Genomic DNA, 26,712 nt, shown 5'->3' on the forward strand with positions numbered 1-26,712 from the left:
TGACAAGGGCTAAACTGTGTTGGCTATAGACGAAAGGGTCAGAGCTTCTCCAAAACGATGAAGATATCTAATAGGGGATTCAAGACATAACATGTCAGGAAAAGCGACAGGCCCTCTTTAACCATGCTTGAAGCAGTTTTATATAAGCCATATTATTAAGAGGTGAGCCGGTGTTAAATGGTTTCACTACAGATTACATTACTGCTCCGAGGAGATTAGAAACTCTTCATTGAAGGTTTTACCAACAATTCACAGCGAAACTGATGACTGCTTAATGTCGGGTAGCAGGTCCATGAATTGTAATTAGTCTCCATCCTAACACAGGGCACTTATAGAAAACATTATAGCTTTATAGCAGAATTCCACCATTACAAAGGTAATCGTTTTAAAGGGGTTGTCAGAATCCAGGCAAAAATATTCAATGCCTGGAAATTGACAGAGAAAAAAAATATATATAGCTCACTTGGCCCTTCATACCAGTGAGGGTAGCCCACTCCCCTACATTTTCAAGGCCTCATGCCTTTTGTATACAGGTTACTGCAGAAGACAAGCTCAAATAAATCAAAGAGACAGCACCGAGCGGTATATAGTGTAAAACCATAAGATATAGAAAGACACAAATAATTAGGTTAAGCGATGCTCTCACCTTAGTATGTTGTGAGACCGGTCACAACCACCATATAGCACAATGGACCCGATTGTACAGTGGGTTCCTCTCTGGGCAGAAACAAGCAGCAGGAACCGTGGTCACCCTAGGGTGTAATACAATGCACTTGGATGGACCAGTAAACCCACAGCCTGAGTTATGAAGAACAAGGACCCACGCTCCACCACAGGAATATATCCAAAACGTGTGTCAGTACATAATATTCACGTTTTGGATATATTCTTGTGGTGGAGCACGGGTCCTGGTTGTTCATAACCCAGGCCATGGGTTTATTGGTCCATCCAAGTGCACTGCAGAAGACAAGGTTGGGCTACAGTAGTGACAGGAACACAAACAAAATATCACAACTTCCTGTCTAACCAGAAACGGGGACCAAGCTGCCAGCACTGGAAGAGATACCTGTCAGAAGTGAGTTATGTTAAGGTTTTGTTTTTTTTTAATTCTGACAATTTTCCGGCCCTAATCGATTTTTGCCTTTAGTTGGACAACCCCTTTAAGCATTGGACGTCTACTTCGCACTTCAAGGAACACTCCTGACAAAACTAATGTACTGAGTTACAACCCAAGGACTGGACCTGAGCAGGTGGTGCATGACGCGGGGATTCTCAGGCCCTGCAGTAGGCATAACACAGTGTATTAGTTTCTTTAAATTACAGTATGTCCAGACATGTTCAGGGACCAAATAGACACAAAAGTTTTCACTGTTTAGGACCTTTCAATGGTGAGGAAATGTGGTCCCAATCAGTACTAGTAAATCCTAGTAGTCCCAGTCAACCCTAATAATAGCAAGTCTGGCAGTATAGTATGGAGACACATACCATATAGTATTAACCTTAAGAAGCACAAAAAATAATGTGCTGTTTGGCAGCTCTAATCTACTAAAGAGTACATTGGACTCATAGTTATTGGTCTTGTGTAGTCCATCAGGATGGTATGTATCAGGAATTTTCAGCCGCACAGAAAAGTGTGCTTTTTATTTATACACTAGGACTCTATGAGCATGTATGTAAGTTGAATTTTATTGTATTTTTACATTATTGTGTTAGAGCCTGGGCTCACCAAGGGATCCTCTGGTCCTCTAATGAGCCAGTCTGACACTCCTAAGAACTCACTGCTAACACTGCTGCAATGTGCAAGAAGCTGGTAACTGTTTAATTGCAAAATATCATATGATACTAATATTTTAATACAATAATACTTACAAGTAGCTAATTTTCTATCAGTACTATTTCCCAGTTGGGAGGCTAAACAAAGTAAATGTGATTCTGTCTTCCAGCTGTGTGGTTGATGAGATGGATTTTTCAGCCATGGAGTTAGATGAAGCTCTCAGGAAGTTCCAAGCTCATATACGGGTCCAGGGAGAAGCCCAGAAAGTGGAGCGACTCATTGAAGCATTTAGGTATGTATTTTCCATTGTGCCGCACATTACAGTATATGCATAGAAGTAAGACATTTTTAGAGCCGCTACAGAAGGTTGGCAGGTGGGAATAACCCACCAGGAATGCAGAGTATTCTGCGCTGCACACAGTTAGTTAAAGGTTTAAGCTTCACTAAGCTCTTGCAGTTTGACTTAAGCAGAGTCAGATGGTCATGGCTCGGTCGCTTGGAATTTAAACAGCATGTGTGAAAACACTGGGGAGGGATGAGCTGTCCCTGGAAATAAAGTGCCTGAATCTGAAGGTCAGGGATGATGAATACATTTCATGGGCTGATCTCTGCTCTCGCATGAAGAAGATCGCTGAACTGCAGGCGGATCCTGTAAACAATTGGCGGAGAATAGTTTGTGTAGTGCATTTAACACACACGGTGACGCCACAAACCACTGATAAGGACATATGTGAAATCATCACAGCAAGACGGGGCAATCTGTGGTTCCTTGACTGCAGTTGGACAACTTGCAATGCTTGTTTTTGCAGATGCTCCACAACCATATGATCCCCTCCCAACTAACCCGCCAACAGCTGCTGATGTTACAACCATTCATATGGAACTCCCGTCACACAGTGCTCACCATCTGCATTTGCACTTTCCTAGTGCTGTAATAGACATCTTCTTATTTCCTATGTAGGTCAAAGATAATAGAGAAAAAAAAAAAATAAGACTGTGACATGTATGGTGGAGAGAGGACCACCAGACTCCTTGAAATTTAGGTGGAAATCAGGCACTCAAGTAATAATTTTGTAGCACAGAAGTGGGGCTAGTTCACTAGGATATTTATCTACTAAAGTTGTGCCTTTGAAGGTTCTAACTGAAGGCCAACCTCAGCTAGGATCTACGTTCCACAAGGTCCAAAGCTTCCAAGGACTGGCTTCATAATATAATAACTGTTCCGATCCCATATCACATTGTAAGATACAATCCATTTGGCATAGGCTAGACCAGGGTGCAGAGTTGAAGGAATTTCCTGGTTTTCACCCTCAACTTCCCAAGGAGGTATGGACTTTGCTGACTTAAGATCCCTAGATTGCAGTTCCCAGAATAGTCATGGATTGGCTGCAGTAATGATTACACAATAGTAATGTAGTCAGGAACTTAGTCAAAGTTTGGAACTAGGAGTAGGACTACTGGTACCTGAAAGGCAATACAAAGGACAAGGCAGGTGAGAGCTGAGATCAGGAACAATTAGGAATTAATTCAGGAACAGTGGCAGCAATGTGAGCCAGGACAAAAATGAAGCTCGATCATCAGGCAAGGCCCGTACACGTGACATACTGCAATCCAAGGAAGATGGCTGTCTTAACCACTCAAAGGAGCAGAGTTGTGGACTGGACCAGCAGGGTAATGGTGAAGATCAGAAGCTGGGGATGAGGATTGAGTGAGGACATCCGTCATCTTGAATGTGAGACACAATAGGCCATACACAGTGACATAGTTATAAGAGTTTCAGTGGTGTGAAATGACTCAGAAAAAAATGTTTATTCTTTTAACAGCATTCCAATGAAATAACAAAAGAATGGAGTCTTTATACCCAACAGGTATACAATCTGCACCCACACTTCTGCACAGCTTGGAGAATCACTAAATATAATTTTAATGAATTGTGAAATAGCCATTTTCTTATACCTTTGGATCCTGGAGATAATAGGGAGAAGTTCAATGGGAAACATGTTTCATGTATCTAAATATGTGTTATTTCTGTGCTTAGGAGTCCAGTGGGCATTTATAGAATGTATTTTTGTAAACAGCTCAAAATCATCTAATCCATCGACTTTTAAGAAATGTATTGGTATTTACATGATGTTATGATCTTGTATTACAGCCAGAGGTATTGCATCTGTAACCCCGGTGTGGTGCGGCAGTTCCGGAATCCAGACACTATCTTCATTTTGGCATTTGCAATCATCCTCCTTAACACTGACATGTATAGCCCCAATGTCAAGCCAGAGCGAAAGATGAAACTGGAAGATTTTGTGAAGAATTTAAGAGGTAACAATTTTTAATTTCCATTACTATATTCTACTTTCCTTACATAACTGATAAATAGATATAACTGATGGATACAATAAGATAGAAATAATCAGCAAACAGAGATAAATATGAGATAGATGTACTATACATACAGTAGATACATTTAGAATAGATAGAATAAGATAGACAGACAGGCAGACACACTAGGAGACTGATGTACTGTAGATAGATGGATAGAAACAGTCCAAATCATGGGTGCAAGACCTCCAGGCATAAACCACAGTACAAAAAATATATATTGGGATAAAAGGCTTTAAGAGTTCTGGTGAAGGAAGGCTTCAGACTAGAAGCTGAAACGTGAAGTAGAGCGTTTTTCTTCACCGAAACTGCTGGCGTGCTGCCATTTTCCTTGATATAGATAGATATATAAAGATACAAGATTGGATGGATGTATATTAGATAGATAGAAGATGAAGCAAATGTACTGTAAATAGATGGCTAAATAGACAGACTATGGATAGAAACATAAATCATTACAGTGATGTATAGATACAATTACATTCAAGATGAGAGATAGATAGATAGATAGATAGATAGATAGATAGATAGATAGATATGCAAACGCTAAAAGTTCCAACAGCACTATCCCTACAGCATTTATAAATGTATGACAATTAGGTTCTTAGCACACATTTTGATCAAATTACTAGTGACAAGGCGACCTCTTTAGATGGGACCCTAAACTATAAAGACTTGCCCCTCTCTGGGCCTAGGCCATTCAAGGGAAGTTTAGAAGGAATATATAGGTACAATCTTTTAAACATGTCAAATTATGGTTTGCTACATAGATAGATATAAGGATAGATGACCACAAATGAGTGAAATCTGTTGTGAACCCAACTGCTTACAAACTAAAGCATGAAAGTCGACGACATATCTAGTACTGAAAATTTTAAGAACACGATTTAATTCATCGAGTGATCTTCTGAAGTTTCTCTCCGAGACTCCCTAGGTAGATGGATCACCTTTGTAATGATAAAGAAACCCCTTCCGTGCGTAATGTGGTTTTTATATACTTCTGGGTAATTAAACATTGAAGACGGGAATGGCTGATAATTAATGCATGACGAATATCCAACTATCCAGAGGAACGCTTTGGTGCCTGGGCTAATTGTCAATTCAGGACCTGCTTGCCCATCCCTGAAAACAACGATATGTATGATCATTGTCCTTGGAATTGACCTTGCAGAGACATCCGCAGTAACAAGCTGTAATGCCTTGTCCTTTAGTAATGAGAACTGTCACTCTCTGCAGGTGTGGACGATGGTGAGGACATCCCCCGAGAGATGCTCATAGGCATTTATGAGCGCATCCGTAAGCGTGAACTCAAGACTAATGAAGATCACGTATCTCAAGTTCAGAAGGTCGAAAAACTTATTGTAGGCAAGAAGCCGGTAAGTTATTGAGAACTATTTACATTGGCAGACATTATGATACGATACAAAATAATGCTACATTTTAGGTTGACCAATAATCCTTTATATGCTATTGTAACACCCTTTGTTTATTTGACACATATCTTTTATATTAATGAACATCTTTGAATTGCAGATACTTCATGTAAAATGTTAGGCTATTGCTTAGACTACAGTTTGATGGCCCACAATGTTTTGACAGTAGGTGGTTCTAGATTTAGTCTAAAGCGATAGTTTTTTGGAGCAGCCTCCTAACTGGATAAAATTAAAGGACCCTTTGATCCTGTCTGTATAAGCCAATGATGGTCACAGACCACAGCATGGTCAAAGAGGGTTCCTTTCTTCAATGAGGTAGAAAATGTTCCCAGTAACACATATGGCGCCTAGAGAACCCCTTGGCATTCAGCCCTGGGAACTTACAAAGGACCCTGGGCTGTCTATTCAGTAAACCAATTATTAGATCACACTCTAACAGTATAATGCATCAGCATGCAGGAGTTTGTTAATATGTTAGGCACTGTTCACATCTGCATTCAGGTTTCCGTTTAGGGAGTCCGCTTGGGGACCCCCCGAATGGAAACTTATACGCATTAAAAAGCGATTACATGGGAAAACTGCGGACCCATAGACTATAATGGGGTCCGTGTGGTTTCCACACAAAACATCCAGAGAGAAAAGTCCTGCAAGCATCACTTTTCTCTCTGTATGTTTTGTGCGGAAACCACACGGACCCCATTATAGTCTTTGGGGTCCGCGGGTTTCCTGAAGGTAACCTCTTTTTAATGCGTATTAGGTTTCCATACAGGGGGTCCTCAAGCGGACTCCCTGAACGGAAACTCGAACGCAGATCTGAACAGGGCCTTATATGTAGAAAATAAAATTTCTAAATAGTAATCCCTTACCAGGTTATTTAGTATTAAACATGAACAGTAGAAAAAAATAAACAAAAATAAGGAATGGCACAAGTAACTTGTTAATATATTTACTCCACACAAAAAAATACACAAAAATATACAATATAAAAAGTACCATTTCTTCTATATAAAACAATGTTTCATTCAGCCGTGTTAGCGAAAAATGGAAAGTTATGGTTGCTGAAATGCAGACAGAAAAAACCTAAAAAATTAGCTGATTATTAAAGAGGAACTTTCACCACCTCCACGAACCCTAACTCTTTGTATTTTCCAATCGATGCTGCATCACTGATTACAGTGTAGTTGAAATTTTTCTTTCGTCCCCACCATTCCTGAGCAATCAGTGCTGTACATTTCATCACCCAATATGCTACTTAGGCTCTTTACTGTCTGGTGGACAGTCCCTGTATTTACTCCAAACCAGGACCGCCCACCTGACAGTAGAGAACCTAGCTGTCATAGTGGATTTTGAAAATAAATGCACCGATTGCTCAGGCTGGTGAGGAATAGAGAAAAAATCTCAAGTTCATCAGAATGAGTGGAGCAGCGCTTATTGGTGCAAAAAGTTGCAGTTTGTAGTGGCGGTGAAAGGTCCTTCTTAAGGCTCCTAGTCATTAACATATTTAAAGGATAGTTCTCATGAGGAGTAAGTGAAGTATAAAAATAGGGAATGTCAGCAGCAAGCTATAGTCTACAGTCTGAAATCTGACCATAGGGAACAAAGAATGAGCTGTCTATAGGGTCATAAGAGCTGTGATTTAAGGTTGATCTCAGTTGCGGGCCTTTATATTTGGATAACTCTGACTCTGGATGATTAAGCAACTTTATATAACTTACCCACAATGTAGAGGAAGATAATAAAACCAATAATAATAATTACTACGCACAATATTCAGGGAATGAGGTAAGTCAATGTTTTAATAATTTGCAGTGAGTAAAATGACATATTCACTATGTAATTCTGATCACCAGTGACATTAATTGCTAAATGTATTCCTAACGAAAGGGGTGACCCCTGATTAAAGGGAATGTCTACCGCTACTGATCACTAGAATGCAGAACTTAGTTGTGCAGTGAGGAGGAGCGTTACGTAACATTAAAATTCACTTTCAAAGGGTCTGTGATAAATCCTAGAATGCAAGGAACCCCCGAGACACCCACCAATCACTGTCTCCTAAAGGAGATTCAACATTTATCAATTTTGTTAGCGGGAACACTCCAAAATCTGTAGTATCTGTGCTTCAGCTGTTTGTTAGCAAGTCCTTGGCTATGATGTATCTGGTTTCTTGTAATAGTCATATTATGTGTTGTGTCGGATCTGATATACCCCTTTTATTGTGATTGTGTTTTTATTATCAATGGCTCTATTACAAGTCTGTAGATGCCAGTAAGCGGACCAAAGCCTAAATCCCAGCAACACCCCTGTTACCCGGAAAATCATTCAGTTTCGGTGATACAAGGATAGACTTTGTTCCTCCAGTGTTTTATTTTAACCACATTTTATGATTTGTATAATAAATGACAGCATCATTATCTCTACCTATGATAATGAAAGGATAGTTTGTTTTATTGCTTCCTGCATTTTAGTGCCGTCCAAAATGTCAGTGTTGCTGCTGAGCCCTCAGCCCTCTCTGTCAAAATGACTCCCCATAAGTTTGCAGTATTAATATCCCAAAGCCAAGTATGTTGGTTATTTTATAAGATCCCTGGAAGGATCATCCCATGGCCTTGCTACTCGGAGTGATACCAATGCCTTCCCCGAAGGACTCATCAGCTCCTATGATGAAACTTTTACCTTGTAAAGTGACCTGCAGAATATTGAAACCGGTTATTTTTTACGTGTAGTCTTAAAAGTTTTGAGATAAAAATGTGTAAAGTGTTTTTTGTCCAATTCTTCATAAACCGTCATGGAGGTTTTCACAGCCCAGTTGTGTTCATTTCCTTTGTTTCTCATGTTTTTGTTTCCTTTTTTTTTTATTTTTTTTTATTGCTAATGACTTTGTGTGTGTCTTTTTACTGTAGATCGGATCCCTACACCATGGACTGGGCTGTGTATGTATTCGTTTTGTTAACATTTCTTAGCTAAGTTTTATTAAACCTGTCTAATGTCGAAATTTGTTCCTGACTTCTCATAAGAAACATGCTAAATGTAAAAGCATGCTTCAGGACTTAAATGTGTTTTCCACAAATATTGGACTTGTCATCTCTCCTGATGTGTGTATTTTAGGTTATATGTGTATATACCTCATAAAATAGCAACTCTGGAGCATCTTTTCCTAGAATAAATGAAAAAAAAACAGGAGGACTCAAATTAGTCATTTTTTATTCCTACAAAAATACAAAATTTGAGTACTGCTTTTTTTTGTTTATTTTTGTGCCATAGAAGACTTTTTGAATCAAGGGTAGTGGTTAAAGGCATGCACTATATATATATATATATATATATATATATATATATATATATATATATATATGTTTATTTATGTTTTTTTATATCTTCTTAGACCTGTACATTGACCCATTGCTCTGTTATTCCTTCTAGATATTTATTAACAAATTGACAATGGTCAGTTGCTAGTTGCGGGTGTTTCTCTCCATTCTAGGTCACTATCCAATCAGAGCCGACAGTATTAGACTGTGTAGAGACACACCCCTTTGACAAGGGGAATGGCAACGCCCACTTTAGTAATACAGTCAATGTAATACAGTATAATAAACTATTAACTGCTGGGTTCTAGCTGTTGGTTTCTTTTGAAATAAATTAGAATTATGGAAAGGGTCGGCTTGTTCTTTGCATCAGCCAGGGTTTCAATGCCAAATCTCCACCAACCAGTGTTGCCCATGAAAGTATTTTTATGGGTACACAACTTATATTGATGTACATAGCCTATGTATGGTTCATCCATGTAAAGAGCTGCATAGATTGAGATGTGCGTATATGGCTTTTCCTCGGATAATTTTAGTAAACAGTATGCATGCCAAGTTAAAAAACTTATCATAGTTATTATGTAAGGTGATTTTCAGGTGTATGTTGATCTATTATGGGAAAGGAGCAGAAGAGTATGAGAAGGCCCCCAAACACATAAGATTGTCGTTCAGTCCCACCAAAATCAGCGGTGCCAATCACTTTGACAGCTCTAGGGTGTCTTAGTGTCTAGGTCCTGGTACTGCAGTCATCTCAGCACAGAAAGTGATGTCCAAATTGTCCGATTGGAGAGGTTATGACATCTACCCCGCTCTGACATCTAGTGACCACTAGAGCAAAATGACTTCCAGAAAAGACCGCTATCTGAAGACAAAATAGCACATTTCTTTCAAGCACTTCATCCCCACCAAATAGATATTGATGGCATATTTGAGCTTTTACTGTTTTTGCTGTAAAGTTCTGGATTTTTGGATGTTTTTGTGTTTGTTTTTGCATACACAATATGTTAGCAGTGACTATACCTTTGCCTCGTGTCTGTCAAACTTCAATGTGTTTATGTAGGTTCAGTAATAGTGTTCCATATGTAGTTGGGAAATATCTGAACTTGCTTAGATGTAGGCCTATTATATGTCCTGGATGGGTAAAATGCAATACAATTTATTCTTCTAGTCCTGAAATTGGAGACAACAGTTTTCTTATGGCCATAAATTGTATTGCATTCAAAGTTTGATGTAAATATGAAGTTCCTTTGTCAGGTTGAAACGAAGGATAGATGGATCTCCACATCAGGACATTCTGTGATGGTTGACGCTAGATCATGGAGGACCATGGTTTCTCTTTGGTTGCCCAGATATAGGGATTAGTAAAGTAACTTAATTCCAAATTACATAATGCTAAAAGTCTGAGAACTTGATATTCAAAGCCCCCTTCCCACACAGGGTAGCAGGCTAAGACTATGTTCACATTTGTGTCAGAGACTCTGTTTGGAGCTTCTGTTGAAGAGTCCATCTAAAATTGTGGACAAAAATTCTGCAAGTACAACTTTTTCGTCGAACGCTATCACAGTTAGTAAGGTCCCTCAGGATCTGTTTCTGTATGGCATTAGACAGATCCATTTTAATGTTTAGTCCACTCTTGTATTTCTACAGCGGAAGAGAAGAATGGACCAAAACAGTGCAAATGTGAACATACCTTAATATTAACAGTGGTGGCAGTCAGTGGTGCTCTTTAAGAGTCCCATGTTATTATGCACTTTCTGATTAATATGCACATATACGCCTTACACATGCACCTAAGTCTTGCATTCTGACAACATCATGTAAAATTTTTGCTTCTATGCCCACAGGTCCTTTCCTTACCACATCGAAGGCTGGTCTGCTATTGCCGTCTGTTTGAAGTCCCCGATCCAAACAAACCCCAAAAACTCGGTTTACATCAGAGAGAAATCTTCCTGTTTAATGATCTGTTAGTGGTACGTATGGAGTTAAGCGAAGTCTATGAGAGGAAATGACAGATTCAGCCATCATTTAGTCAGGATGCTTCATTATTAATAGAGATTGCCAGTAGGGCTCAGGAGGAGATATGCTTGCTCCTGTTTTAGGATGGATAGAAGTGGTGACATGTTATTTGTACAGCTTGAAGCATTCCAAAACTGTTAAAGGTTTTATCGCTATAAATTTGGTCCTTTCATCCTTTCCCAAAAATAGATTTGGAGATCAAAGAGATGAGTCTTCTCCTTAATCTATACACTTATGAAAGGCTCGTGCTGCCGGCATTAGCACTGCAGCGTTGTAAAACTGCAGATAAATAGGAGAAGCGGGAGACTCGGAGTAAAACCATGTTTAGGTTTCTTACAAGTCGTTTACTTCTCAAACCTTTCATAGAAATGCTGGAAGTTAAAGAGAAAATTCAGAGAAAAACATTGGGAGGGGAATATAGCAAAAGATCTAAGCAGTTGCAATTTTTTGCACACTGATGATTTGGGGCCACTAGTGGCCGATAGTGGCCATGTCAGAGCATGGCTGTGCTGGAGTGGTGTAGTCTTGTGTAACCCAGCAGATATAGATCATTGATGCCAAAATCTGGGGTAAAATATAGGTCAATCTATGTGGTGCACAGAGGGTAGAAGATGCACATCATTTAATAAAGGTCTGCCTCTTTATTAGGCGCATCTCCATTCCAGCACACAGGGGAATAAGACTGGTATAAGGAAACTCCAGTCTTGGTAAATTTCCTCCATACCTTTAAAAACATGCCAAACCCCGGGAGAAGTGTCTTCTTGGCAGCTCCCATCTGACTTCTTCTAACTCACTCAGATTGACTGACAGATATGTCCCTATACACAGATAAAGATATACCTGTCAACCTCAAACCAAGCCACAGGGGAGACACCAATCGGACATTTCAGTGTTTCAGAGAAGACATAGTTTTAAGAAGAGCTGAACACAAAGTAAAATATAGATCTTTGTAATGAGGGATTATTTCTTCTAGATAGTCTATGTTTCAAATAAACTGTAAGTGGTGGTGTGACCCATGGAAACTCCAGTGAACAGGAGAATGAAGGATATGCAACGTTTGCTGGAGAGACATGGCCTGTTCGATATATTTCCAGACACCGCAGCATCTAGACATTTGAGTGAATGAAGTTAAGCTGAGTAGTACCAGGCGCAGTCACATGTATAGATACACCGGGGACACCCTAGAAAGGGTCAGGGCTCTCCAGCAAGTGTCACCATACTGATCATAGGTTTCCTGGGGTCAGGTAGATTTTTATGATCATTGTATATATGGCCATATCATCAAATAAAGGTTAAATAACATTATTTAGCACATTTTACTGGTCTACTTTTTGCAACCACTAAATGTTCAACTATTAACTTTATTCCAGGTAACAAAAATCTTCCAAAAGAAGAAAAATTCTGTAACCTACAGCTTCCGGCAGTCATTCTCCCTCTATGGAATGCAAGTTATGCTGTTTGAAAATCAATGTAAGTTTTACATGTTGGCTGTAAATAGCGGCATCTTGATTTAGGGCAATGTCAGAGTCACTCTTGTGCATAGGTTTTGGCTGGTGTTGTGGCTTAGCCCCTCTCACTTGAATGGAGCTGAGACACCATTCTAGTTACAGCCCATGGAGAAGAATTACACTGTGCCTAAAAGTGGGCAGAGCCTACTGGCACCAAATTCACTAACATTTATGGCACTTTAGTGGCGTAAATGTTGACAGAAACGTACGCCAGCTATGAGCTTTTGTAGGTTTATACAGAGGAGTAGGGCCTGGCATAGAGTGCATCTGATTCATGAGCTGGCGTAGGCTTTGTCATGAATCTGGCATGTCCTCTGCCTTTTAGAGATCAAGACTGGCACAGATAAAGATAATATGCCAAATAACTTTTATTTATATATGTGTGTAGATACAGAGTGATTGAAAATGGATTTTGCAAAAGTAATGGCCCGTAGTTAATGTAACATCAGTGGCTTAATGTTAATGGCCATAGTGGCTTAATGGCCATCGCAACCAATCACAGCCCATAGCAACCAATCACAGGTTGACATAAAATGGTGACTTTGAAGCAAGAAGAAGCTCTTTGTGTGTTGGAATTTGCAAGAACAGGATCTGATGTGACAATACAGCAAAACTTTCACAATAAATTTGGTAAATGTGCTCTACATAGAACTGGATTTTACATTGGGTGAAGTAATGCAAAACCACTGGGTGTTTATGCCATGGGAATAGTCCGGGCCACCCAAAGACTCCGGAAGAGACTGTGAACATGATCGGAGCCATATACAAGCAATTCGACCAGTCTGACTAGTATGGAGCTACCACAGTATGGAGTACCCTACCTAAATGTCTGCATTGTAAAGCATATAGATTACCTTATTAGGAGCTGAAGACAGACAATAAACTGAAATGGAAGAGGACAAATTTGCTGGTAGACTGGTGTTCAGCGATGAGGCTGCTTCAGTGTGTGTGTGGGGGGGAGATCAATCGCCACAATGTTAGAATTTGGGGCTCAGGAAAATCGTGTGAATTCATTGAGCAAAATAAACATGGTCTGTAACAATGAGTGGGCGCAAAGTCTAGGGTCGCTTCTTTTTTGCCACTGGCCACTCCTACCTGGATATTTTTAAGGAATAGCTTACGCCACAGATAGACTGTTTGGCAGATCTTCCGCTATCAGGATGGTGCGCCTCCACATTTTCTTTTGGATGTTCACCGATACCTGAATGAAACTAAGAATGTTGGGTAGGCTGCACTAGAAACAAAAATTTACCAATGGAGTGCTGACCTCCATGATTACCAGACCTAGCGCCCTTTAACCCCAGTGGGGCTCCATCAAAGATTCAGTGTATCTGCCCCCAACCACAGAATCGGCATGACCTGAGTTGATGCAGTGGAGTCCACATGTGAGGAGATGCTGTCACGAGTCTGCACGGAGCTAGACTATGTACTGCCTAGTACCTGTCATGTCACCTATGGAGATCACTTGGACCCTATGTAATGTATGGATAAGTCTTGGATAGATCGTGTGTCTTTTCATGTTAATAAATTTCTTATATTGTCTCGGTTATGAATAGCGAGACCATAATTTTGCACCACTCTTTTTGAATCACCCCCTATACTGTGTATATATATATATATATATATACTGTATATTTGGTCAGATCTCGCCATTGTGTGCCTGCCCTTAGTATATAGCCATGTGGTTGCCAGGCAACCATTTCAGATCTGGCTTTTAAAGCACGGGTGACAGAAAATGAGATGAATTCTGTAAAAGACAAGTGTGAAAGCTGTAAATTGTTCTGTAAATGTCAATTTACACAACTCTTAAACAGCATTATTCACAAGAGCTTCGGCAGGTCACTGCAGTGCACGGTATTTGTGGAGTCCATTAGACTGCAAATGCTAAAGCGTGGTGGCAGGCGGCTCTGTACATGGTGATGTTATTGTTTCGTCCAGCAGCCTTCCATACTATGCCTCCCTTTTATTATATCATCGTGACATTAATCATTGTCTTCGCAATATTTATTTAGATTCCCATATATATTCCTGTATTTGCTGATAACCTATAAAGTAATAGGACGCCTATTGTACATTATCTGTGACCTTGTGCTGATACAGAAATAACTCAGGTTTATTTAGCGCAATACACAGTCCCTGGCATCTCGTATAGAGAATTATATCTAGCTGACAGTTTACTCAGGAGAATATTAAATATTGTTCTCGTCTTCGACAGATCTCTCTTTTGGGATCCTGAAGTTATAAATGATACCGTAAGCCATCATTATACGACATCTGCTACCCCTTTGGGCCTATATGACAGATTTATGGGCATCAGATAATATATGATTCATCAGCCAGGAATTAATATCATGCTATAAAGTAAGACTAACATGTACAGAAATAACATTTCTTATGCTAGAAGGAAGACTGTTACCTCGTATTCCTAAAAATAAAAACAGATGCCATTAGCTGCCGGCTTGCCAGAAACTCCATGAACTACACAAGGCAGATTCATTGCTTCTGTCTTTGGATCTTCAGGAACTATTGGCTATAATCGGGAATGGAAACAGACGTTGTATAGAATATGGAGCCCTCTTATGACTCCATTCATAAAGATATTAGGCCAAAGGGTATTTAAAGTGCCAATAATATCACAAGTAGGATGTTTATTTGTCTAATAAATCCATAATTTAGATGAAGATAACAAGCTTCATAATGTACTTTATGTAAGAAAAGTGCCAGCTTCTTCAATTATTTGCCTCTTTTGGTCACTGATCAAATCTGTACAATAGAACTCGATGGAGAGGGGAGGGGGAGGGAAAGCTTGTCACAGAGAGACATCATCATTATATATAGACAGTTCTTTTTTACAACACAGTTGTCAGGAATTACTATCCAGCCTTCTCTTGAAAAAACTGATGAAGCGAACCTCATATGTTTGTCCTTCTCCTTCTACTCTTTCCCCCCGCACCTCCATAGAGTCCCATTTCAAACTGAGACTGCTTTTGCACAGAGAATGAATCAGACAAGAAGTAAAAATAGGAGAAATATTTAAAGACAAATTATATTGCAGTTTTATGGATTTATGAAAAAAATAAATAAAAGTTTCCTTACACTTTAAGCACTCCATACTCTCACAAAACCAATTCAATACAATATTGTGACATGCTAGCAAAATTCTTGACAGGCTGAAATGCAATGATAGGAGAGACTTCCTTTCTCAGTATATCACAAAACCATGTTATATTGAAAAGCTAGTTATCTTGTGACATATCCAGCCAAGAGGAAAGGTAAGAAGGACATGTCTGTATATTGTCTGATCTTAACTAGAAAGTTCAGATTAAAGAGAATAAGCATTACCTTTGGACAGATAAAAATACATTTAAAGCCGTACCAAAATATCTTAGTGTTTCTATGCTTTTATAGACACTAATAATCATAAAATATCATATTTATAGTTTTAAGCCTTGTAAAAAATAGGTAGAGATGTTATTCATAGTTTTCTCCTTTGATGGTTGTGCCGCTTACAGATATTACAATACGGACATAGTACCAAGCTTCACTGCATACTCTGTTTCTGAATTCATTCATTGACTGTTCCTTTTTGTTCCTTTTAGACTACCCAAATGGCATCCGACTCACATCAGCAATTCCAGGAGCAGATATTAAAGTACTCATAAACTTCAATGCACCAAATCCTCAAGATCGCAAGAAGTTCACAGACGACTTGAGAGAGTCCATTGCAGAAGTTCAAGAAATGGAAAAATACAGAATAGAGTGTAAGTACAAAGGTATATACAATATATACAATATGCATTTACTTGTTACAATATAGCTAACTGAAATAAGGATCATACTCCAATTCAGTTTTAGTAATGAAGAAAAATGTTTACCATCCCCAGAAAGGTAGTATTTTAGATTTTTATTGCTTCTTCCACATTGGCTAAATATCTACACAGTCTGAATTATATAGATATTGAATTGACGTTCAGTAATACTCACCTGACTGATCCCCCTGCTACCTCTCCTTTGCTTACTTGGTCCCTTGTCAGTCTCTGTTTCCTGAGCCCTCTTGATATATAGAATTCACTGCTCAGTCAGTACCCACAACAATGACCAACCAGAGACAGGGCTATCAACCTGTGTGTTGACAAGGACCAGGAAGCAGAGACCAACGGAGGACCTGAAAGATCATTCTTATATCATAGTCGCTCTCAGTAATATGATTCTGTATTGTCATGACATTTCTGGGGCTATTAATGTACAATCATCTACTAGGAAGTCACATGCAGACGACCCAAGGGCCACATATAGGCCACACTGCACAAGAAGTCAGCTTGTAAAAGACTAACAATAAAAATGATGAAACCATGAATGTTTAACCAGGGATTAAATAGAAAAAAACAACAACAGATATTTAATCAAGTTGATGCTCTCCCTAGGATAGTGCCTTTTAGATTAGGTTATGTAATCGTGCAAACTTTTGCCCACTATATACAGTAACTCCAGCCGCAAATGAGAAGGCAGGAGTATATAACATTATAGTGGCCCCTCTTCTACTAGCTGGATTTCCGCTAAGTAGTATATCACATCTACGTAGCTTACAATATTGCCTGAAGCATGAAGAGCCAAATAACCTAAATGAAATCCCATCTTGTAGGCAAAGAGGACTCTTCTACAGATAAATATACCACATAAACCTGCTTGCATATATGTTATGAACCAAAAAAATATTTTGAAGAGACTTTTAGGTAAATACTGTTCAATGTATAATAAATTCCAGATATTTTTATGCAAAGATCCCTGTCTATACATAGCGTCATATAAGTTTCCTTTGTCTGAGGAAGGATACTCTGCACCTGGCACTATTCATTTAGTGCATACGTGCATTACATATTATGGCAATTCTAACTGGAAGCAACACCCTAAAGGCACCATTCCCCTTAGATGAAACTAAGTTTTAAATTATAAGGCTTGTTACTATTAAATACTCGGCTTACTGGGAATTTATTTAGAAGACCACAAATTCTACATAGTTTTGTGATTACCATCTTCCTGCCTGGAATGTTTCCTTTCCCCCTAGAAAGCTACTTAAGTATTGGAAGCACAATGAGATCCCTAGTTTTGAGGATCATAACCAATCTCTACCACAAAAGAACTTATGCATTAGGGTGCAGAGTTTTTAGTTTCAACCAGGTCCTAGTATCCTAAGGATCCATGGGTGGAAAACAGTGAAATTACCATATGTGACATGCCACATTGGATTGTGTTCACTAGTTAGATATTAAATGCCTATCCATGCAAGTCAGGGATAAAAATACTTCTGGTTGTTCTGTATTGGACTTCTGTGAGTTGATAATGCAGCTCATTTTTCCCATATACTCATTCTGTTTGCTTCAGCGGAGCTAGAGAAGCAGAAGGGAGTGGTGCGTCCTAGTATGTCTCAATGCTCCAGTCTGAAGAAAGAGTCTGGTAACGGCACATTGAACAGGACATGTCTAGATGACAGCTACGCCACAGGCGAGGGACTGAAACGCAGCGCCCTCAGCAGCTCCCTTCGTGATCTTTCAGAAGCAGGTAAGAATGATTCGAGTATACCTGGTTATGAGCTTAATATACACAAATATGTATATTCACAATAAATATACCATAATTTGTGCTGTATCCAGCCGTAACCCTTATATGAATATTTATTCAGTTTATTTGCTGTTTTCCTTTTTTTTTTTCTTTTTTTTTTTTTGCCTACTTGTTATGAAAATGAACTATTATAGATTACTATGTATACTTGAAGTGAAGACAGTGGAAATCGTAAGTGGATTTGTAGATTTAGAAGCAGACAGACCCAGGTTCATGTAATGATCGCTTCATGTGTATCCTGTGCTTCCGTGTACCCGTGCATTACATTAGATGAATGAAATGGAGTGAAGCCCGTCTAAATTTACTCTTGCCTTCCGATGCTGTACTAGATAGTGGCCTGTCTTTTTTTCTGTCTTATAGCATTACTGTCTCCAACCGTCTTTAATGCAGCAGACTGACATTGAGCTACTTATCCTCAGGGTCTGTTAACACAAGACTGATGAAAACCGGGTCACTGTCTTTTATCAGCATTAGTATTCTGTTCATGTGGTTCTCCTGAATAATCCGCTGGGTTAGTCCTGTTACCAGGATAGCACTGTAATATGCAACCGCTTTATGGTACACATGCAGGAACACGATCTAACCTATCTAGATAAAGTATAACATTGCACACAGATATAGATGTGAAAACTCCCAAATTTCTATTTGTCTTACTGGAATAGCCCTTTTTTAATAACTGCTTACTTTATGTGGATGATAAGCCTCGCGGCTTACCTTGACCTTGTGAGCTGGAAGGTACTTTGTACCTAATACTAAAGTAATTTAGGGTTTTTGATGTAGCCGTTAATCTGCAGAAATTGAAAGTGCGGTATATTAGAGGTGATCTTTCCAATAGCAGGGAAACCCATTTAGCTTCCAAGCCGTGACTTTACAACCACAATAATTTTACTGTGTATCATTCATTCTTTCTTTGCATCATCCGATGTTACCCATCCATAATATCCATGTGAATAACCATCACTTTACCTATTCATATAGCATTGCCTACCTATATTCAGCGTCATCCATTTCTTTGTCCTTCTTTAACTCCATAATAGATTTTCTCTCCATTGACTAATATTCTACTATGTCATCCTATGTCGTGTCATCTATACTCCATGTATGATCCAAATTATTCCAATATAACCTTTAACCTGCATCTTATCCTGCCATTCCCCTGACATACTGCAATCCAAAGTACCCTCAAAGTAAAATAAAGAATATACTAGATCTCTTCAGAAAGTAATACAAAACAGGTCTTCTTACACAATACCTGGTTGAGTTGAACTAGTGTTCCTAGTGTTTCTATGCCCATATATATCTCATTGACACCAAAACCTACTATTTATTAAGTCAAAATACTTTGAGTTTTTGTTGTTTGACTATATGTACAAACAATAATCTCCTCCATCTCTGATTTAACCATTAGTCATCCCTTCCTTATGTGTATGGATATGTTCACCCTTACCTTAGATCAAATTTAGTTAAGGTCTCCCAATTTCTTTATAAATCCAAGTCAATATATTATCACTACATGCTAGCAAAATCTACAACAGGCTGAAATTCCCAACAAAACTAGTGGGTTGGCACACATAGACACCAATAGGATAAACAGCTCATGACAAAGTATCACAATATCATGTTGTTTTGGGAAGCTGGTCACACTTAGCTCAGCCAAGAGGAAACTAAGGAAGAACACATCTGTAGCTCGCGTTTCTATCTGCGTTATAGTCATTGCCAAATTTACCATAAAAAGCCCTTGCAAAGTAATGTACTAAACAAAACATACAAAATTGCAATCCACTTTCCATAGGATCCTGTTGACCTTTCGCAAAATGTATTTACTCTGTTGTTCTTCCTAGAAGTATATGAATAAATCGACAGTTGGGTGTTACCAGTTACATTGATGAGCACAATCATAACATATAGTTGTCAATGTATTCAGAAAATTCTAGGAAAAGCAACAGAATAAACCCAGGGTTATTTAACAGACGTGTCAGGAGAGGTGACAACATATACTAGTTACAACTTATAACAGTTCCTCCTCCAGACGACATTCACATAAACATCTTCCATCTCATGTGAATTGTACCTCTGTGTGTAGCTAAATTGCAGACATTTGATAGTCTAAGTAGCAGTTCCTTAATATAATGGTAATATTAGCAATGGCAATTCTGCTTCTTATGTTTAAAGGGGTTCTCCCAGTGTAGACATGTACGGTATTACTTATCCACAAAAGAGGGGATAAATATCTGCTGCTGGGGGGTCCGACTTCTGGAGCCCCCAGCAATCATGGGAACAGGGGCCAAGTGTGAAAGGAACAGAGGTGCACATGTACGGCCACTGCTCCATTCACTTCTATGGTATGTCGAGGGCACCCATTTCCTGGACAAGTCCTAACTAAAGAGTACTCTATTAATATTTTGTTAAAGAAATTCTGCAGCATCGTAATAGAATTAAGCTGAATTTAAATAATTCAGAATTAATGTATTTATTTGTCTGGAGACCACAAAGTTTTTAATGAAGTTGGGTTTCGAGGCTGCAGAACGAGAGGGTCCACAGTGACAACTACTAGCAGGAATTGTTAGATGTTAGATCTTTTCTCCGAGCACTTTTGATATTCATAATGATCAATCAGTCTAATGGGATATGTCCATTATTTCTCACTACCATTTGTAATAGATGAACATATAACAATACTCATATATTAGCCAATCTAGTTTTGGCTACTGTAGTGCGGTGCATGCATATAATGTGGACGGTCATAAAGCAATAGATTGGACTGAGCTTTTCTTTACACATGGCCTGAAATAACTGAACGTGTGTCTCCTGTTTGTAGTGTGGAGCATGAAGTAACATCTACCAAAAGACTAACAAGAGGTTATACCTTGTGTCTTACATACTAATATAATGTACAATAGATGCTTGGCTCACAAAAGGTGGATACAGTTAGATGGTGCGATGTCCTCCATTGGTGCATGTTTCAGGAAATTTGTAAACCTGCATACTATTAGACCTTTGTCTCTTCAGTCTCCCAGTTTTCAATGCACAGGAATCTAATGAAACACTAAGGTTCCCATTTATGAAAATCTATACATAGGATAGTATTATAGGATGGTATTTTTAAGGGTAGCTAAAGGCATTGGTCTGATGATTTGCCATGGCCAATTTTATGAGTTTATTGTATTTATAAAGCGGTCTAAAAAAAAAAAAAAAAAAAAAAAAAAAAAACCCACAAAAACTACATATTAGGAATAGTGTATTGCAGTCAGTAAAATTTCCAGAAGCTAGTCCACCATTATATCATATACACAGGTCTGGCTGCCCAAGTTATAGTGTCTGCTGTGTGGACCAAAGTGAGTCTCTCTGTGCAAGCCCGTAAGGCTATAAGACCTATAAGCGTAGGGGGCCACACAGTGGCTCAGTGGTTAGCACTGCAGCCTTGCAGCACTGGAGTCCTGGTGCTCAAATCCCGCCAAGGGCAAAAAAACCATCTGCAAGAAGTTTGTATGTTCCCCCCGTTTGCATGCATTTCCATCCTATATTCCAAAGACATACCGATAGGAGAAAAATGTACATTGTGAGCTCTATGTGGGGCTCACACTCTACATTTATAAAAAAAAAAAAAAAAAAAAAAAAAAAAAAAAAAAAAAAGAAAGAAAGACCTATAAGTGTATCATAGGCACAGAGAGACTCACTTTGGTCCACATAGAAGACACCATAGGACTTGAATAGCCAGACTGAGGGTTATGCGATATAGCGGCAAACCAAATCTGGTGTTCGTGATAATGCAAAAAACCAGCGCTTGGAGTTCTTGCTGTCTTTGGAATATACTCGTATCTTGTCAGAGAATTCACTGAATGTTAAATGGCTTTGCTGCTTAGTAGATATGACGTATACATTTTTATGGATTTGGAGCCAGAAGAAAAGAATTTAATATTATATCTAGAAAGTCTAATGATTAGCCGATAATACAACCATAAAGCAGGTAAAACTATACTGTTGTAAAGGAAGTCTGTCACCAGAACCCAGTGTTCAGCCATGCAGATAGATAGGTCAGGGTAGTTTTCCTCTTATGATCCGCTGCCTCTATTTCTGAGATATTGGGTTTTTTTTAATATGTAAATGGGACCAAGAGCATCAGATTAGACCTCGACTATTCCAGTAGGCATTTCTAATAAACTTCCCACCACATTGTAGCTAGAGATTTGTGGGCTAACAGCAACATGTAGAAGATGGACTGCTACTGGGTTGCAGACTTCACAAGGTACATTGTTAGCATTAGACCAGAAAGTGAATTATATATGAAACTGTAGTCCTGTTGTATGAAGGAAGAGCAGCTTGCACCCCTTTCCTAACCTGGGTGCGTCATTTCATATCACTACCACTTAAATCGAAGTTCTGCTTCTGGGGTATTTTTAAGGATCATGGACAACCGTTGTAATAATATGTACACATTCTAAAAGTGAGATATAAGAAAGCTGTTATTGATATGGAGGGATACTACTTGTTTGCTACAATTGTGATGTTGAGGCAAGGGCATAGACTTATTACATCCCACAAGGTATTTTCAGTACATATATATTGATCTATGTCCAGTGACAGAAAAAGGATGCTTTGCTATAGTGTTGATCCAATGTCTAAAGTATACCGTTGTATACCTAAAAAGCCTTTCTATGAGTATTTGATATGCAGATTGCCCCCTGATTAAGCAAATTGCATCAAAGTATCCTCAGTACCTATAAAACACTGCACTGTATATTAAAAGAGCATCATGAGCAGTGGCATAGCTGAAGGGGCTGCAGCTGCGACCAGGTCCCTATTCCACCCTCACAGAAACCCGCATATACATTCATGAAGACTGGTCCTGGTATTGGGATTACATAAGTTTATGGCAATGAGGGGGAACTTTTGTGAGAAGTAACTGCCATGTATAACAATGCTGCTCTAGGTACTGCTGGACATAATGGCTATAGGAAGCTTAGCTAAGAATGTTCATAACGCATACTATTGTATAATTGATAGTTGCAACTTGCTGTAACATTATATTACATGGACCATCTACTAGAGCACTTATGACAAAGCTCACATTGTTAGTATTGATAGTATTGATGATCTAATAAAAATCAATGGTGGCCTACCTGGCCACATGGTTTACATCAACATCCTGGCCACATCACAGCCATGACTGACCATCCCCCAAAGAGCTCTCGCAAAACGTTTTATCAGTTGGCACATTAGTAACACATATGGTGTAAATAGCATTGCTAAATTATCTACTCTGTTTCTGACGTATCGTTACATGAGCGCAACACTGACTGCTTTACTACTCAGCAGCGTGAGGCAGATGGGCATCTGGGGAAATTGGGGTGGGAGTGAGATAACAAAAAGGGTGGCCCAAGCTGAACTCTTACGCCAGGCCCATGTGCCTTTAGCTATGTCCCTGACTATGAGGACAGTATGCGTAGCCCCTAGAGATATGTTGTGTATGCCTTTGGGTACTTGTACCTAGTTGCTATGAACTTATGCACTAAAGGTTATGTATTAAAAGAACACTACTGACAAAGCTGATTCACTGTGTTATACAGTACCTGGTGCGGAGCCTAAGGGGGTGGAGTAACACAGGGATTCTCTATTTGTTGCTCTTAGAATCCTTGCAATATTGCCTTGTAGAGCATCCTTCACCACCTTTAGGCCCAGTTCACATCTCACATAGGTTTCCGTTCGGGAAGTCAGCTTGTGGACCCTCCGAACGGAAACCTAACCGGCAAAAAAAAGTGATTAAGGAAACCTGTGGACCCCATAGACTATAATGAGGTCTGTGTGGTTTCCGCTCAATTTCCACACAAAAAATGTGGAGAGAAAAGCGTTGCTTGCAGGACTTTTCTCTCTGCATTTTTCATGTAGAGAGGGGAACGGAATGGCCTGAACACAGATGTGAACCGGGCCTTACACCTCCAAGGTACAGGGACCACTTAAGTACCTCCAGAATATTTCCATATTCATAAGTAACAAAGTTTGACTTAACACTTAACGCATTACCAACACTATTGCACAAAATTTAGACTTGACCCTTTCAATAATCCTTCAATGAAGAAAGTTAAATTAAACTTTGCTACATCTGTACCTCAGCTTCTTCATCTCCTGAGAGTCTAATGATGGATCCTGAACTTAACTGTAGTGAAGAGAATTTTCCACATTAGTTGCGGATTTAGGTTTTAATTACAAATTCTTTCTACATGTTTATGTAAAGACGTGAGGCTTTCAGGTCTGTGAGTTTGACTTGTGTCCAGTTATTGTGCTGGTAGATGAACGAGGGGCTTGGACTGAATCTTGTGTTACTGGAGCAGGGAACAAACTTGGAATAGAAAGCAAATTATTTTTGTATGATGGTTTGTTCTATACTATGGACCGTGACTGTTCTCCTTCATGTATCTCAGCATAGTAAGAATATTTAGTAAGATTTAATTTGTTTGTTGGCATTGTATGTTCATCTTTTCCCTTTTATCAGATGTTCTTACAAGTATTATAGCTGCACATTATGTTGATCAAACAAAACGCCCATTTATACCCTTTTGTATGACCTAGCTAGCTCAAATGGAATGATAATATTTATGTTCCTATCCATTAAAGGGGTTGCCTCACAAAGTAACTGGTGGTGGTCGGAGCACTGGAGATAGCCAAAGTACAGCACTCACTTCTTTGGGTGCGGCCGACTGTCACAAGTCCCGCTCACATTCAGCCTGGCTGCCCTCAGGTTGGAAAAGGAGTGTGCTGACTTTACTTCACCCTTAGTTAGATTTAGGGTAGGTTTCATATCTGCCGCAGAAAATTTTCCCTGCAAATAGTCACATGCATCAAACGATGTGAATTTTGGTGCAAAATGAACATAAACACTATAATGATCTCACCTGGTGTTTTTGTGGAAACCTTTCTCTGGTTTCCTCACCACTGTTGCACCCTACGTCTCCAAGATGACATACCTTCACAGGTATGATGATGTGTAAAATTATTTGGACTTTCATCTGCATTTTGTTCATCTGGTTTTTGTTGTGAATTTTGACAACACCATTGAGCTCACTGGGGAATATCGACAATAAATTTGTTCAGATCTCATCCTCTTTGCTGTTTACTGTTTTCACTGTTAATTTTCCAGCCGCAACCCAGACAGAAAATCTGCAACATTTCTGACCCAGGTGAACATACAATAATTGTACAAATTAGATTTAAAGCAGTGTTCCAGTTTTGCTTTTTATTATTTAGTGCTGCTGCTGAGGGGTTCATAAAAAATTGCCTCTCCCTGAACCTCAATTTGTTCAGTTTACACTCCCCAATGTCGTCTTATGTGTGTCAGGTGACCATTGCAGCCAATCACAGACCTCAGCGGTGACCTCTCCACAAATGACACATAACACCAGTCATGTACTGTTTGTGAAGAGGTCACTGCTCAGGCCTGTGATTGGTTGCAATGGTCACCTGACACAAATGGGATGACATTGGTGATATCAAGCAGAAGACTATAAACTGACGACAGGACCTGGAAATGGAGGCCCAGCGAGAGGTCATTTTTATGTTTATACCCTCAGCAGCACTATTAAATAATAAAGAAGAGTTGGAGTACCCCTTTCATTCTGCAAAAGTTGACGTCATCAGATACAAGTATTTTGCTTTGTTTTATCGTATACAATTAAGCTAGAGTAGACTCATGACTTGTAAGATTGTTACCTATCCACAATAAGCATATGGAGATCTTCTTACATATGGGATCTGGATGGTGGGATATCCCCCCACTATAAATAATCAAAAACCACATTTGATATGACCAGTTATATTCTGTTGTGTCCCCAGAATAACTGCACTGAGAAACAGAAGATGCTGCACATTGGCATGAGAGCTATCAGAAATTGTGATACTATAATTTATGTAATATTACTAGTAAGTAGAAAAATGTAGACCAATGATTTTGGTAAGCATTTAAAGATACAGTATCGGCTATCCAGTAGAAGCCTCCATTTTTGGTTGTTCTTCTGGATTTGCTAGCAGTGAATCACATTATAGGTATCGGTGGTAGCTTTAGCAGTAGTAAAATATTTAAGAGGTATTGTACAGTCACAATAGTGACTGACATCCTCCCCTCTATGACTTTACATACTAAAAGATGGCAGAGGACCTTCAATGGATAAATGACAGGTTATACTGAATCTTTCCCCACAAACTTACATATCAATCTGATCATCTCCTTCTGCTCCATAACAGGCAGCGTACAGATTTAGCAGTGCTTCCCAAGTGATAGTTTCCCTTTAAACATACATAAGGTCACATGACATAGAGAGCATCCATTAAGATTTTAGCATTGTCGTATGAAAATGGCTGATGACTTAAAGGGATTGTTCAGGACTTTGCAAAGTTTCAATAAGCTGCTCATTATCCCTGCAGTGGCGACTACAGGGCATATGTAGTATTGCATGAAACCATTTAAATGGCAACCTGTGTAATAACTGGATGGTTCACCACAGAGTCCATGCAAGTTAGTATATCTCTTCCCTGGCTCATAGGAGGTGTCAAGTGGGAACCTTCCCCCCATAATCTCCCTATGCCCTAATAGGGAACATAGACAAGAATTATTTGGATGATAAAACCAACTCAAGTTTCCTCATCAGGACAACCAGGGTCTACATGCCAAGATTTGTCCAAAAGTC

General features: G+C 39.1%; 1 protein-coding gene across 15 annotated transcripts in view; it reads left to right on the top strand.

Moving 5' to 3' along the window:
* Window positions 1-26,712, top strand: part of IQSEC1 (IQ motif and Sec7 domain ArfGEF 1) — a 468,208-nt gene that overhangs the window by 432,180 nt on the left and 9,316 nt on the right. For 9 of the 15 annotated variants that reach the window (XM_075286934.1, XM_075286922.1, XM_075286925.1 and 6 more), the window contains 8 exons: window positions 1,944-2,066; window positions 3,927-4,093; window positions 5,390-5,529; window positions 8,487-8,516; window positions 10,736-10,861; window positions 12,278-12,377; window positions 16,015-16,188; window positions 17,798-17,974. In XM_075286934.1, coding sequence (XP_075143035.1) covers window positions 1,944-2,066; window positions 3,927-4,093; window positions 5,390-5,529; window positions 8,487-8,516; window positions 10,736-10,861; window positions 12,278-12,377; window positions 16,015-16,188; window positions 17,798-17,974 — 1,037 coding nt within the window. Of the gene's footprint in view, window positions 1-1,943; window positions 2,067-3,926; window positions 4,094-5,389; window positions 5,530-8,486; window positions 8,517-10,735; window positions 10,862-12,277; window positions 12,378-16,014; window positions 16,189-17,797; window positions 17,975-18,168; window positions 18,206-26,712 lie in introns of all 15 variants that reach the window. The other 6 variants (XM_075286924.1, XM_075286926.1, XM_075286930.1 and 3 more) reach the window with 2 other exon arrangements.

The sequence above is a fragment of the Leptodactylus fuscus genome, chromosome 9 (genome assembly GCF_031893055.1).
Source record: "Leptodactylus fuscus isolate aLepFus1 chromosome 9, aLepFus1.hap2, whole genome shotgun sequence".
NCBI lineage: Eukaryota > Metazoa > Chordata > Amphibia > Anura > Leptodactylidae > Leptodactylus > Leptodactylus fuscus.